Source organism: Suillus fuscotomentosus (assembly GCF_016647785.1).
Source record: "Suillus fuscotomentosus strain FC203 chromosome Unknown F5891scaffold_70, whole genome shotgun sequence".
Classification (NCBI taxonomy): Eukaryota; Fungi; Basidiomycota; class Agaricomycetes; order Boletales; family Suillaceae; genus Suillus; species Suillus fuscotomentosus.
Window position 1 is genome coordinate 137,224 of NW_024539582.1, and position 14,639 is coordinate 151,862.

The 14,639-nt window shown below is 44.6% G+C and overlaps 4 protein-coding genes across 4 annotated transcripts; 3 read left to right on the plus strand and 1 right to left on the minus strand.

The window, feature by feature from the left end:
• Positions 1–230: 230 nt before the first annotated feature.
• F5891DRAFT_984474 (uncharacterized protein) lies at positions 231–2,224 on the plus strand (the record flags this gene model as incomplete). Its single annotated transcript, XM_041377441.1, has 12 exons — positions 231–298; positions 326–475; positions 578–626; positions 689–718; positions 756–851; positions 958–1,087; positions 1,166–1,371; positions 1,436–1,468; positions 1,531–1,659; positions 1,703–1,790; positions 1,883–2,013; positions 2,078–2,224. The coding sequence occupies 12 exons, from the start codon at positions 231–233 to the stop codon at positions 2,222–2,224; spliced, it is 1,257 nt and encodes a 418-aa protein (XP_041220729.1).
• Positions 2,225–4,099: 1,875 nt separating this feature from the next.
• F5891DRAFT_924166 (uncharacterized protein) lies at positions 4,100–4,267 on the minus strand (the record flags this gene model as incomplete). The annotated part of the gene is made up of 1 exon (XM_041373842.1): positions 4,100–4,267. A coding segment is annotated over one exon (168 nt), but the record flags the coding sequence as incomplete, so codon positions are not given.
• Positions 4,268–4,887: 620 nt separating this feature from the next.
• Positions 4,888–5,369, plus strand: F5891DRAFT_960581 (uncharacterized protein; the record flags this gene model as incomplete). The annotated part of the gene is given in 2 exon segments (XM_041375746.1): positions 4,888–5,214; positions 5,226–5,369. Coding segments are annotated over 2 exon segments (471 nt in total), but the record flags the coding sequence as incomplete, so codon positions are not given.
• An 8,316-nt stretch (positions 5,370–13,685) lies between these two features.
• Positions 13,686–14,054, plus strand: F5891DRAFT_923799 (uncharacterized protein; the record flags this gene model as incomplete). The annotated part of the gene is made up of 1 exon (XM_041373837.1): positions 13,686–14,054. A coding segment is annotated over one exon (369 nt), but the record flags the coding sequence as incomplete, so codon positions are not given.
• Positions 14,055–14,639: the final 585 nt, after the last annotated feature.

Sequence of the window (14,639 nt, forward strand, 5' to 3'; positions counted from 1 at the left end):
AACCGCCCAAGTCCCTAGGAGGGTTTGCTCTGATGTAACTTGACTCGTGGCTCTGGGACTCCGGTCTGTATCGTTTCGCGTTTTCGACAAGGTACGAACGCCCGAGTATTTCGCGAGTATTTCGAACCTCTGTCTCGAACGCTGATTTTCTCGCAAGCCAAGCTTCGTTGAAGTACGGACGAGGGAGTTCCTTGCTCATCCGACGTTCCACGCTCAACCGAACGCTAGTCATGCGTTTGGAAGTCGTATTCACGAAACCGACGCAGCAGGATCGCGTCATCCCAATTTCTGACGACGAGTCGCGCTGATCGTCATCAAACCGCAGATTCAGCCACTTTGAAGACGCGCTCCAAGTCCAGATCACGTCCACCCTTCACGAAGCCTTGATCTCGTGGCTCGCCAAACAGCTCAACCTCACGTTTCTCATCACGTTCCATGCCAACAACCGTCTTGTCCATAGGGAGTCACAGACTTGGTCCGACTGATCGGGGAGTCGGGACTCAGTTCAAACAAAATCGTCGACGATGCTGTCCCCTGCAATAAACTGCGCTGCTAGGAGTCTCTGACACGATGTCAGTGCTCATGCGACCGTAGAGAACGGTAACGCCTCGTTCGCGTCGCCATTGGTGCGTGGGATCATGCGTTATATATTGCTTGCTAACGCGACGACTACAGACCCTCCTTACAGGATGAAACGCACCTCCATCGACTTGAACAGGTTTGCACCGGAACGCAATCTCCTACACGTCGTGAAGGATACCGTTGATGATCTCGATTTCATTACTCTGGAGCTGGGCGAAAGACGAAGATGGGACCAAAAAAAATTGAGAATTGAGACTACGAACCTCGAGGTCTAGATCGCGTTTCAATGCCTGTATCGTGTAGGACGCACCTTCGAATTCCGCTGCGAGGACGGCAGTCATCCTCGGATTCATTACTGTCGATATCATCACATAGATTTTTGCAAGAAATACTGCTGGTTCCGTCGCGGTAGATTCGTTGCTGGTGCTTCGTGACGATACTAGGAAGGCTTTGTCACCTTCGTCCCCTGATGCTGCTCGATGTAGACACGAAACATTGAGGAAAGGTACCAAGACCCGGTCACGTGACGATTCATTCATATGTCAATAACTGGATAGTTCAATATATGGTGTGCAACCTACAGTGATGGCTCCTCGACGTAAATTTTTGAAGACTCGTGAAAAGAACTTTGATTCTCTGATTCCACGTCCAAGGGGGGCCGCCAAACGCGACTTCGCGTTACAGGACGAAATGCGTCTCCACGGGGAGGATGCTACATACAATTCAATACAGGCGAGTGAGCTACCGTCACGGAGTACCTTCGTCCATTCATATCAGCGCATCATTTCAGTACGAGGTGAGAAAGATCGCCAAGAACAACGGTCTCCGACTCGATACCACGATTCGGTTTCAGTCACCGTTGGTCTTGGCTTCTATAACCAAGAAGGTACGGGTTTCGCAAAATATGTTACATTTAACATGGATATATGCGCTGATATCGACCACTAGGCCATGTCGCGAATACCGTATCTCGCCAAGTTCGAGCACGGCTGGCCCGTGAAAGAGCTTATCCAGCAATATTTGCAAAACCATTGCGACTATGTGAAACGGAAGGGACGCGACAAATCGAAACCAAAGGTCGTCTTTCATCGTCTTTACTACGTCCTGCATTTAACTCGAGTCACGGAAGGCAGCGGCAGGTCGCACAAAACAACCTGTTCCCGCAGACTTTGGCGAGTCGCAAGAGAGTGGTGAAAATACTGAGGACGGTCGAGATCATTTCAGACGATGGGTCGATGATTACTTGAGCGAGTCGTGCCCAGATCGCCATCTAGCTACGCTGACATTCCCTTCCTTTTAGCCAGAAAGTGCCAACCAGAGGGAAACACCATCGTGCCATACCCATCGTCAAACACGTCGCATTCCGAGTCGACGGAATCTGACCTTGACGACTCGTCGAGCTTTCTACATGAGACCGAATCATCTCAAGATGTAGTTCGCCATGGCGTTTGAATCCGCGCTCGAACCATTCGCTGACGCATGTATCCTCATCCAGATCTCGCACTGGCAGGCTCAGGATGCTTCAGAACACTCGCCAAACGAGGAAGAATTTCGTGCGACTTCTCCGGTATCTGAGCTGACCATGGAGGAAATCCAGGCTGAATGGAAGCCAGTGTTCAGAAAGCGTGCCCGAGACTGGTGAGAATCGACAACTCCAGCGATTGGATGTAAGCACTCGACTTCGACTTTCGACCTCTGGCCGTCATGCTTGGACTGCGACCTGGAATCCCTACAATTAGATGCTCTGGACTCCTGTATCATTTGCTACACAGTATTTGATGCTTGCAGATCTCGTCGTGCCTCCGGTCGGGCCACGCCCGCTATAAGACACCCGTCGAAGGGAGAAACCAATTCCTGCTTGACGTCTACTCTCTCAAGTCGCGCATATAGTCGCGACTCACCGTTTAAAATCCAAAATCCCGTTTCACCCGGGTCGCCGTCTCTTTCAATGTCCCCGCGGATGGTGCCACGTCGACCAGTCCTCTTCCCCGGCAGGGAGCCAGCACTAAAGCTAAAATCATCGACGCCCATCGAGATGGAACGAACGAACGTGCTCGTCGACTGACCGTTCGAATCCTGTCACTCATACGTTAATGCTGTTGGAGACGAAGATCCGGAAGCTCGATCCTTAGCTGCCACAGAGCTCGTATCCGCATGTGCATGGTTTCCGTGATATTAACCAGTGGTTTTCCCAGTGTCATGTCGATCCGATTACAGTATTTATGATACTGAATCAAAAGTGCGCCGACGTGTTGCGCTGCCCAGTCACGATCGCAATGAGTCACTGCAGAACGACTATCTTCCTTCGGGAGCCTAGGCTCGACCTCATTTCAGTGTCTCGTCCGTTCAGTATTTTCGACGCTAGAAAACGACAATTCCAGCCCTTCAAATACTGAATTTTGTGCTTCCCAGTCGCGACGTCCACTGCGGCCCCGAGATAATACGAAAGACTTTAAAAAAGTCAGTGTTCTGAATGTCGACTCGCGAGGTATCCGTTGCTTGCTTTGATCAATCAGTGCCTTCTCCTGTCTGATTTCAGATCAGTATTTTTGACACTAAAAAGGACACTGAAAAAACACTGAAAATACTGCTCTGAGTATGCAATGATACAGTGGAATCAGACTGAGCTCGTAGACGAAGATTGCTGACACTGCAAAAGACTAACAGTTGTCTCAAATGCTGCTTGACTCAGGAGGTATCCATTGCTTGCTTTGATCGATCAGTGCCTTCTCCCATCTGATTTCAGATCAGTATTTTCAACACTGAAAAGACACTGAAAATTTTGCTCTGAATATGTGATGATACAGTGGATTCAAACTGAGCTCTTAGAAAAAGATCGCTGACCCTGCAAAAGACAAAAAGTCAGTGTTCTAAACCATTGTCTCAAATGCTGCTTGACTCATGAGGTGTCCGTTGCTTGCTTTGATCGATCAGTGCCTTCTCCCATCCAATCTCGGATCAGTATTTTCAACACCTAAAAGACACTGAAAATTTTCCTCTGAATACGCAATGATACAGCATCAGTAAAACACCTGGTTCCTTACCTTACTTATTTTGTCTTTCTTTCGTTGAGATGAGTATAGGACTTCTTGCTTCTTGCTTTTTGTCCTTTTTCCTTACTACTGAAAGCAAATTAAGGGAAACAGGAGTGAAATCAAATTAAGCATAATAAGTACATTGTATTGAAAATTGAGAGTTTAGGGCACGATTTCAAATGCGCAGTGATCAGCATATTTGTTAACATAAAATTTTCGGAAGGAATCATAGGTTTGGTAGTGCCAGAGGTTGAGGGAAATGAATTGGCTACCATAGACGGGAATAAGGTGAGAGGCGTGGTAGATTGAGTCAACATGAATGATAGATATGTGGGGGCATGATTGGCATGGTGAGCAGGCTGCACCACCCACATCCCTGTATCTTCATCAGGTGAATCTCCGAGGGTGTTGAACCATCGCACAACTACACTTGGATAAGTCTCAGTCCTGTAAGTAAAAGAGAAAAAGGTCAGTACTCGAGCAACATCCATACCCCTCATTTCGTCAAGGTCTGGATTCACGTTAACAAAGATACAGTCATAACATGGGTGCTCCTTTCTCCATGCTGGACATGCATGAATGTGCTCGTGGCACATACCACCAATGCCGCTGTGATCACTGGGGGAAAAAAACCTTGAGCATGCCGAATTAAAAATATTGATTTTGTCATATTGGGGACAGGTCGCAAGAGGAACTTCTGAAGGATCGCGTTGGTCATTTGGATTGAGCTGGGCAAAAAGGAAGCAGGACATCATATGTGGGAGTTGGGGAATCAACGACTGTGCATGCATGGTTGTGTTCTGATACAGTATGATATTAGCTAGTGAGAATAAACAATGATGATAATGAAAGAACATACAGGCTGTCTTCACCAATTCCACATGTGCTTGGATAACAGTTGGGCCAGTGTCAACTTCGACATCCCTGACATCCCAGTCTTCCCACATGCCCACCTCACACTCAGCATTAGGTGGCAAAAGATTTCCAGGCTGGTCATTTGCAATTTGGATTTCTTCTGTTGTAGGGTTAGTTGCAGCGCATCAAATGTAACACTTTTAGACTTACGTAGTGCATTGATAGCTGCCGCAAGACATGTCCTGCTGAGCATGCCACAATTCGTAAAGTCAGTCCATTGTAGAGACTCATGCATCTCTGGGCTTAGAAACTCGACTTCTCTCACCTTCCTAACAACATCCAGCTCTTATCCCAGGATTAGTCTTGCGCATGTGCGCCCCTTTTGCTTTGCAGGTATCTAGCGCGCGTAATCCATGAACAGCTTGATCTTTCTTACAAAAACTCAAGGGAATTGAATAAGATAATCGACAAGCAGCTTCCCAGTCACCCAAAGTTCAGGTGTGAACAAATTGTCATTGCAGGTGAGGCATTCGACATTTTCTATAGGGATGTCACCGAGTGTGTCAAAGCCTTGTATGGTGATCCAGATTTTGCCAATTTTTCAGTCTTTGCACTGGAACACCACTATGCAGACAAGGAACAAACTGTCTGGTTATACTATGATATGCATACTGGTAAATGGTGGTGGGATACTCAGGTAAGTTTATATTTTGAAGATTTCTGCTCATTGAAACTAACTGATGTGTTAGATAGAAAAAACTTGATCAGCACAAACCGGGTGCAACTATCATTCTGATTATTATTTCAAGTGATAAGACTCAAGTAACAATGTTCCACAACAAAACAGCTTACCTAGTCTACCTTACCATTGGCAATATTCCAAAGGATATTCGCTGAAAGCCATCTCACCGTGCCCATATTCTTCTCGCTTGTTAAGGTCGTACTCTCGTAGGATCGGATCCGAAGGACTTCGGCCTCAGCTCGTACGCTGTGCCCCTTTCCCAAGTACTGTCCCTTATTTCAAAGTACTAACGATAACGCGTCCGAAGGTCCGGACGGGTCTCGTAGTATATCCGGAAGTCTTCTGGATATCGGAAACGCGTATAAGGCTAATCCGGACGTATCCGAACTAGAAACTAACAGAGTAAAGACTACCCGAAGGTAGAGCCGAGGATATAGACTATCGGAATCTATCCGAAGTCTCGGAGAGTGACAAGAGTGAGGAGGACTCAAGTCCGGAGGACAGAAAGAGGACAAACTAAGATGATATTCGAACTGAGGTACTACAGGACATATACACGAGTTTATATACTATGAGGATAACGGAAGTATCAGTAAGCAAAGGTCCGAGGCTATGTACGAAGCATGTGCAAAGGTTATCAAACGCGAGTCGGAAATGAGACATAGGTTAACGGATCAGTAATCATACCGGTAATAAGCATAACCGAGACACCGGGAAGAGGAAATACCGAATAGGCTGTGTTTAACGTTATATGAAACAGGAAATGAATTAGAAAGCTTATCGTAAATCGGATCGGAAGCGGATCTATACATCGGACCGGATCGGATCTCAGGGTCCGAAGTCCGGAAGAGAAGCGTGAATATATGGGATATGACATCGCTTATCTTCCCACTACCCGTCTTGAACACATCACCAACAAGGCTTCATGATGCCGAACCATTGCCAACCTGTATCATGCCTGCATGGGCCATATCCTGGCACTGCTGGAGGAAGCTGGCTTAGACGGTATCGTCATGAAAAGTGGGGATGGTATGCTGCGCGTTATGATGATATAGATATGACTTTATGGGTAAGAACACTCACCTGGTATTCTAGCCAGTCATCTTTATCCCCCAAAAGGGAAGAAATCCCCCCGTTCAGATTATGTTGGCCTCGAGCAAAAGCAGGGATTATATGACAGGCTCTCAAAACTGCTCCTGGATCCATGAAGCCAAAAGTGGTTGTGTTTGTCAATGGCAGGAAGTGAACTCATTCCAAAGCATGTGTTTCCCATGAATGGTGTTGTATCAGTTCATACCACTGAACAAAAAGAAAATCTATTTGGCAGGACTCATATACATTATCTGAGTGCACAGCATTGATATGGTGGATACCGAGCACTCTCGCATAACAATATTTGACATTGGATTCATCACCATGCTGGAGCAGCATGATGTTGCAATGGGGGGTCTGAGGATTTATCACGTCTTGAGCCCTTTAAATGTTGTACGTCATATAGTTAAGCCTGACAAGGTTGTGGTGGTAGATTCTGTTGAGCTTGAAGAAATGTTGTCCCTGGTCGTGATGGGCAGAGTTCTCCACCGAAGATCCAAGAGTCCCTATGCGGCCCAGGATATGATCCATCAAATGTGGTACGAAGTCCTGCGTCATGATGTTAGAACAACAATTGAGCACCCCAAAAACCTTACCTTTATGGCAGGATCCCCTGCATGACTGCATAGATAATGTCCCAAATCATCGAAAATTTTCTCACTTCGTCCAATATGATGGTGTAATTGGGGGTTGATTGCAGGTTCATCAGCTTGCGTATGAGGGGCCGGTATTGCCTGCCGGTGTTTGATACGACGTAAACAATTTTGACGGTGCTCGATTTGAGTTAGCTGGTGAACGAAATTTCTGTGATCGGTTCAATGGTATCTGCCTTTCAAAGTTCAGTGCTCTAAACTGGGTGCATATCATCATAAGATGACTCATCTTACTTGAAAATTAAGTTAAAATATCTTTGCAATAAGGCAGTTCATTTTATCAAAAATATATTTGTATCCAGTGTATCTGAAACATATCCTACATTTTTGTGAAGAATGTGGGTCCAGCACAAGTCCAGAACTACTGAGGATTTTTTGAACTGATATAAAATATTCTTTAGTCAGAGTATCAAGAATCATGGTCAGATGTTCTGCATGCATAGTCAGAGTATCGGGAATCATAGTCAGAGTATTGAGAATCTTCAGAGTCTCTGCAATCATAGTTTCATAGTCAGACTTTCAGACAGCATGGTCATAGTCAGAGTATCAGGAAGCTTAGTCAGACATTCTGCTTGCATAGTCAGACTTTCAGGAATCATAGTCAGAGTATTGGGAATCATAGTCAGACATTCCACATGCATAGTCAGAGTCTCTGCAATCATAGTCAGACCTTTGGGAAGCATAGTTGAACTTTTGGAAAGCATAGTCAGACTTTCAGGAAGCAAAATAAGACCTTTGGTTAGCATGGTCAGACATTCCACATGCATTAGTCAGACTCTCTGAATGTCTGACACTGCTTTTGGATACTCTGACTATGATTCCCGAAAGTCTAACTATAATTCCCCATAGTCTAACTATGCTTCCTGACAGTCTGACTATGATTCCCAATACTCTGACTATGCATGCAGAATGTCTGACCATGCTTTCTGAAAGTCTGACGTTGATTCCTAATCCTCTGACTATGCATGACTATAATTCTAAGTCTGATTATGCTTCTAGATAGTCTAACTATGATTCCTGATACTCTGACTATGCATGCGGAATGTCTGACTATGATTCCTGAAAGTCTGACTATGCTTTTGAATACTCTGACTATGATTCCTAAAAGTCTGACTATGCAAGCAGAATGTCTGACTAAGCTTCCTGATACTCTGACTATGACCATGCTTTCTGAAAGTCTGACTATGAGACTATGATTGCGGAGACTCTGACTATGATCCCTGATACTCTGACCAATAATCTGACTTACTGGAATCATAGTCAGAGTATCCACAGACTTTCAGATAACATAGTCCAACTTTTGGAAAGCAAATTCAGACTGTCCAGAATCATATCATGGTCTGGCTGTTGGAAATCACAGTCAGAGTTCCCAAAATCCTAGTCAGCCAGAAGCATGGAATCATAGTCAGAGTTCTGACTATACTTTCAGACTATGATTCCAAATACTCTAACTATGATTTTAGATCATCTCACTATGTTTCTCAGACTATGAGTGCCGAAAGTCTGACTGTGATTTACAAATGTCTGACTATGATTTTGGATACTCTGACTATGATTCCAGATACACTGACTATGCTTTCCGAAAGTCTGCTCATACTCTGACTATGAATTTGGAATGTTGGTGGATATGCTGACTATGCTTCCCGACTATGATTTTGGATAGTCTGATTATGCTTCCTGCTCACTAGAATTTTGGATACTCTGATTGTGATTATCAACAGCCAGACCATGATTTGATTCTGGACAGTGTGTGGATACTCTGACTGTGCTTCCAGACAGACTGAATTTGCTTTCCGAAAGTCTAACTATGGTTTCTGAAAGTCTGACTGTGGTTTCCGAAAGTCTGACTATGGTTTTGGATACTTTGACTATGATTCTGGACAGTATGACAGTCGGACTGTCTGAAAGTCTGCCTAGGATTCCAGACAGTGTGACTAAGGTTTAGATGGTCTGATGATGCTTTCAGAAAGTGTGACTATGATTCCAGACAGTCTGAATATGCTTCCCATATGACTATGCTTGTGGACAGTCTGACTATACATTTGGATTGTCTGCGGATACTCCAACTATGATTCCTGACTATGCATTCGGACAGTCTGCAAATACTCTGACTATGATTCCAGACAGTCTGACTATGCTTTCTGATAGTCTACAGATACTCTGACTCTGATTCCAGATAATCTGACTATACATTCACATAGTCTGCAGATACTCAGACTATGCTTTCCAAAAGTCTGACTATGATTCCAGATAGTCTGGCTATGCTTTCTGAAATTCTGACTATGCATTCAGATAGTTTCCAGATAATCTGACTATGATTCCGGAAACTCTGACTATGATTCTAGATAGTCTAACCATAATTCTGGATAGTCTGGTTGTGCATTCGGACAGTCTGCAGATACTCTGACTATGATTCTGGATAATCTGACTGTACATTCAGATAGTCTGACAGAATCTGAGTGAGACTGTCTGAAATCATAGTTAGGGTATCCACAGACTATCTGAATGCATAGTTAGACTTTCAGAAAGCAAAGTCAGAGTATCTGGAATCTTAGTCAGACTGTCCAAATGCATAGTCAGAGTATCCACAGACCATCCAAATGCATTGTTAAACCTTTGGAAAGCAAAGTCAGAGTATCTGGAATCTTAGTCAGACTGTTTGAAATCATAGTCTGACTATCCAAATGCATAGTCAAATTTTTGGAAATCATAGTCAGACTGTCCGGAATCTTAGTCAGACTGTCTGAAAGCATAGTCAGAGTATCCAAAATCATATTCAGAGGATCCACAGACTTCCAGGACACACAGTCACACTTTCAAGAATCATTGTCAAAGTTTCTGAAAGCATAGTCTGATTTTCGGGAATCATAGTCAGAGTATCTGCAGACTTTCGGAAAGCATAATCAGACTTTTGAGAATCATAGTCAGAGTTTCCGGAATCATAGTCAGAGTTCTGACTATGCTTTCAGACTGTGATTTTGAATGCACTAACTATGATTGTAGACAATCTGACTATGTTTCCTGGACTATGATTACCAAAAGTCTGACTATGATTCCCAAATATCTGACTATGATTTTGGATACTCTGACTATGATTTCCAAAAGTCTGACTATGATTCCCGATAGTCTGACCATGCTTTCTGAAAGTCAGATCATGCTTCCAGACATAACTATGCTTTCAAAAGGCCTGACTTTGATTTTGCATACTCTGACTATGATTTCCAAAAATCTGACTATGATTCCTGAAAGTCTGACCATGCTTGTCAAATGCATAGTCAGAGTATCTGAAAGCATAGACAGATAGCCCATCTGAAATCATAGTCAGATTGTCCGCAAGCATAGTCAGACTTTTAGGAAACATTGTCAGGGTATCCAAAATCATAGAGTATCTGGGATCATAGTCTGAACACATTGAGTATCCAACAGCATAGTCAGGCATTTGGAAAGCATAGTCAGATAGTCAGTGGTTCTTTCACAAAGCTGAGACATAGTCAGACTTTCTGCCAGTGTAGCCAGAATACTTTACGGAAAGCTTTGTCAGACTCCTGGATAGTATATTTAGACCATTGGAAAGTGCAGTCCAGCATTTGTATATGTTTGTTCATGTGACTGCATTCTTACAAAAGTTCAATATTTTCTCAGTGTCGAAGTCCAACACGGTGAAAAGAATTATGAATGTTATGACTAGCTAGCCATTCGTGATCTCTTAAAAGAATCATTGCACATGAGGGGGCAAGCAACCCGTCAATATCGCATGCACGTGACCTGCACGTAACTATGCGCTGCAGCAGCAAACCCTGGGAAGTAGATCAATTCATTTGAACACCACGTCAGCCATGTCAACCTAAGTTCGATTTGAAAATGATCCAAACTTTGCAATGGTGATTTACAAAGCTTACCACTGAGGTAAACGGGGAGAGGATCGGGATTGTAAAGTGTGAGGCGCTTTTCGATTTCGGGAATCACGCAGCAGTATGAAAATCAATGCAAGGAAGACAAGCATAAGACATGCTACAAGGGCTGCCTGAATGAATAGAATGAGCTGCACACCTGCAGAAGCACAAGCAAGTTAATAATCCAACGCACAATGAACTGACCGTCTTTGTGTATTGAACTGGAGTGATTACGTACTCGCCTAAACCAAAATATATTGTCCCTCGTCTTTGTCAGGATTTTGGAGCTCATTGAAGTCTGTGCTAAATGCATCACAAAGGCCCACCTCCAACTGTGTACATGCATATTCTCTATAGGAGACTAAACACTCAGAGAAATCTCGACGAACGTGATTATTGTCGAATGTCACTTCCCAAACCATACCAGGACTATGGGATGGGATGGTCCAGCGCAAGCGTATTATGTCCTGTAAAACATGAGGCCGGTTGATAATTGATTCAAGGTATTACGTAGCACACATCATTATGATCAATGATTTCGATGTCCCAGTCTGGAGTAATTTTGCGTTGAACTGTGAAGTCTATATCACTTGCACTGAGAATAGTAACCAAATCTTGCATGAAATCAGTTAGGACGTAGATATATATTCTAGTTAAAGTACATGACTTACATTCAATGCCATCGGCAGGGTTTGAGATAAATGCAAAAACATTTACAGCACTCCGTGTCTCTAAGTTCCGAATGTCGTTGACTCGGTGAAGGATCTTCAACTCAGCTGAGGGTGCAGCTGATATATATGTTGAAGGGAGGAAGATAGTGTGCAATATGTTCGTCCCTTAGGGGATGCAAGAGAGCTGAGATCCACGAATATAGACAACTCTAGGGGGAATGCGCGAAGCGTGCAATAAGGCGACAGGCGCGGGAACAAGGCGCTATAGAGGCGCGAAGCACGGGAAAGTCGCGCGTTGCAAAGCGGAACAGGGCGAAAGCGGTATGCGGACAATACTGAGACGTTAAGGCGTGAGGTGCGATGCGGATGTAACCACTAGAGCTAACTGCTACTAGGGCTTGCAATGATATATTCAAAACATAGTAAAAAACTCGTAGTAGTGAGATGATGGTAGTTGAAGGTAAAGTGTAATGTCAAGTGAAAATCAACATGGTACGATAATGAAATAAATGATCAATGGAGAAATACATACCTGGGAACTTGGTTGGACATGGGAAAACACTCTGGGAAGTCAGGTGCCATAGGGCGCTTAGGCATGGGAAAATGCGCCTAAGGCGCGCAAGTGTCGCCTATGTCGCGTTTGTGTCGCCTATGTCGTGTTTGTGTCGCCTATGTCGCGTTTGTGTCGCCTATGTCGCATTTATCGCGCTAGTGTCGTGTTGCATGCGTAGTATTGTGGACTTGACCTACATTGCAATATAGGCCATTGTGAGGCTACTCAGGAATGAGTCTCTACATCGGCACGATGTAATGCCTGTCCAAAAGCAAGCATAGATTTTCCTGTCATAAGGTGAGTACTTGAATATATTGTCTTCCAGCTGACACACTGACCTGAGTGCTGTAAAATCATCAGACATGTCAGATTATCAATCTGTCACCAGCACAATTAGCTCATTTTATAGTAGGACAGCACATACAACAAATATCTTTGTCTATCTCTTTCGTGATCTCCTTCTCCATATACTAGCTGGGCTGAAGGCAAGCGTGGGCTGAAGCGCTGAAAGGTCGGAGAAATTATGGCCAAAAGAAAGTGTGCAAATGAAGACGGTGACTTTCAGTTTGAATGTTTGGTTCAACCGCTCAACACGGTACATCACGAACAAAGCCGATCATTGGATGCGTACCGTGGGTCCCAGACTCAATTGGGCATGTTCTTTATCTCAATCTCCAGCTTATCCTTCCCCGTGTTTGTTTTGGAAAAAGCTGACAAAAAAAGATGATAGTGAGAATTGTATGTGATTCTTCATTCAATGATCGACCTTTACTTTAGAAAGGTTCAGCAAGCTGTGGCGCCACTCAGTGGTTTAGCACAATGCAACACAGCAGCTCCACTGGATCTTTTGTGCAGGGTGTTTGGGGGAAGGCCTACAGCGCTGGTCAACCATTGGGCAGTCCACCCTCCCCATCCGTTGCAAGCTATAGTCATCTCGGAGGCTCTCTGTCGTGCATGGTACAAGTTCCCAGGCTGGAAGGGTGGGGCTTTACAAGTGTGGGCTGTGAGGACTTAGGAGGAGAAGAGAGTTGCAGTGGGTGATGTTTCACGTGGTTATACATGCAAGGCTAATCATGACAAAGCAATGAATGGCCGATATTATATATATTGTCACCTGCAAATCTTCGTACATAGAAATTTTAGTATTGCATGTTGGTCTGTTACTAGTTGCTGTTGCCACCCTCAACAGATCCCTGAGCTCAACCGTGACGGACAGAATCATGCCACCTCGTTTGAAGGACGGTCAGCCCCTAGGACAAAAATTTCTGCTTCCCCCATCTACTCAAAAGCTCTGCGTCTGTGCAGAATGCTTTCCAGAAACTAGTATCGATTTGGTGACCGGCTTTCCTGTTCGAGGAAAATATATTGGTGCAAAAGAGCACGCAGCCCATCAAAGGAGGGAAGCAAAGCGTGGGCTGGCTCCAGCAGAAGCTACACCCACTGAAGTCCCGCGTGTACTACATGCAGTCTCACTAAGTGGACAATTACCACCTGTGCACTCTACATTGGATATATTCGTGAAGGATCAAATCTCTGTTTCAAGGTCAATTCCTCGAGTCTTCGGTTTGATGAGTCCGGGGATATGGAGGACTTGTCATCCTCAAAATCCACCTACGTGGACCTCCTGCATCACTTTGAAGATAAACTGAAGAGTTCTCGCATCCAAGACTTTGTTGCATCGGGGTTGGTATTCATTGATCCTCCTGAAGCCTCTTCTACTTGCCCACCGGTAGTAGAACATCTACCGAACATTGAACAATTCATCAATATGGGTCGATTCGCAATCGATGACGCACATCCTGCAAATTCTCAAATGATTGGCTATGAGGAGTGGCTTTTCGAGTCGTATCAAGTTGCCAAGGATGGATCAAAGCATCCCGATGTCGACATTCGCCTTCGCTCAAAGGCTGCGCAAAAAGCACTTCGGAACGAGCTCGTCATTATTACAGAATTAAAATCTGCGGAGTGGAAGCGTCAGCTTCGAGCCAAAAGAAAGACAAAGAAAGTGGTTCCAAATGATGTGCCAGTGATTGAATGCGGTGAGTCTTAAGTCTGATGTTCAATTATGTCAAGGCTTAGCCATTTCCAGAGCAATACCACAAGCATTCTTCACTCGAGAGGGAGCCAATATCGTTCCTGTGCCATTTATTGTTGTCTGCAGTTCACCTTCTGTGCGGGCTTTCTATGGCTCACTGCAATCTACTTGCTTTTGGTCTGCGGATGGTGATCACTCGGAGCTTGGCATTAGGGAGGGAAAACCGTGAACTCAGTCACGAGCCTATTGTTGCAAGTGTCCCAGGCGACATCCGCCTTGTTGCAGAGAATCTACACCTCGCTCCTGCCACAAAGTTGTTTGTGTGCTGTCCTGATTGCTTTTGTTGTTACCCTGAAGTTTCCCCATACCCTACACACTGTACTTACCGCGAGACGCCCACCAGCGACACATGCGGTAGAAAGCTACAGAAAACTAAAACCGTCCGTAATCATCGCAAGACCCACATCACTCCTTCTAGGCATTTCCTTTGTCAGGATGTGCAGCATTGGCTGGCTCGACTGTACTCCC